The following is a 282-nucleotide window of genomic DNA, read 5'->3' as shown; positions in this document are numbered from 1 at the left end:
CATTATTCCAGAAAACGAATGGACTCTAAGCACTGATAAACTAACTCTTTCGCAATGCTTCCTTCAGGAGGCCTTTCGTGCCCCGCCCCCGACGAGCTCACCCAAGTGGAGACGTGCCGCGTGGAGCCGTGCGGAGGGGCGGCGTGGGTGGCCGGGGACTGGCGCCCTTGCACGCTCCCCGCCCGCGCCTCCTGTGGGCCCGGGCGGCAGACACGCCCACTCCTCTGCCGCGACCACTTGAACAACACGCTCCCGGCCTACAGGTAAGACAAGTCAGGTTGA

At 63.8% G+C, this 282-nt stretch overlaps 1 protein-coding gene across 1 annotated transcript in view; it reads left to right on the top strand.

Moving 5' to 3' along the window:
- LOC119594507 (thrombospondin type-1 domain-containing protein 7B-like) overlaps window positions 1–282 on the top strand; it is a gene marked incomplete in the record, with an annotated part of 20,475 nt that overhangs the window by 2,010 nt on the left and 18,183 nt on the right. Inside the window, 1 exon segment of the mRNA XM_037943536.1 lies at window positions 68–263. Within this exon segment, the coding sequence (XP_037799464.1) occupies window positions 68–263 (196 nt within the window).

This window comes from Penaeus monodon, chromosome 34 (assembly GCF_015228065.2).
Source record: "Penaeus monodon isolate SGIC_2016 chromosome 34, NSTDA_Pmon_1, whole genome shotgun sequence".
NCBI lineage: Eukaryota > Metazoa > Arthropoda > Malacostraca > Decapoda > Penaeidae > Penaeus > Penaeus monodon.
Note: the sequence above shows the minus strand (reverse complement) of the source record. Positions and strands in the feature narration are given on the sequence as shown.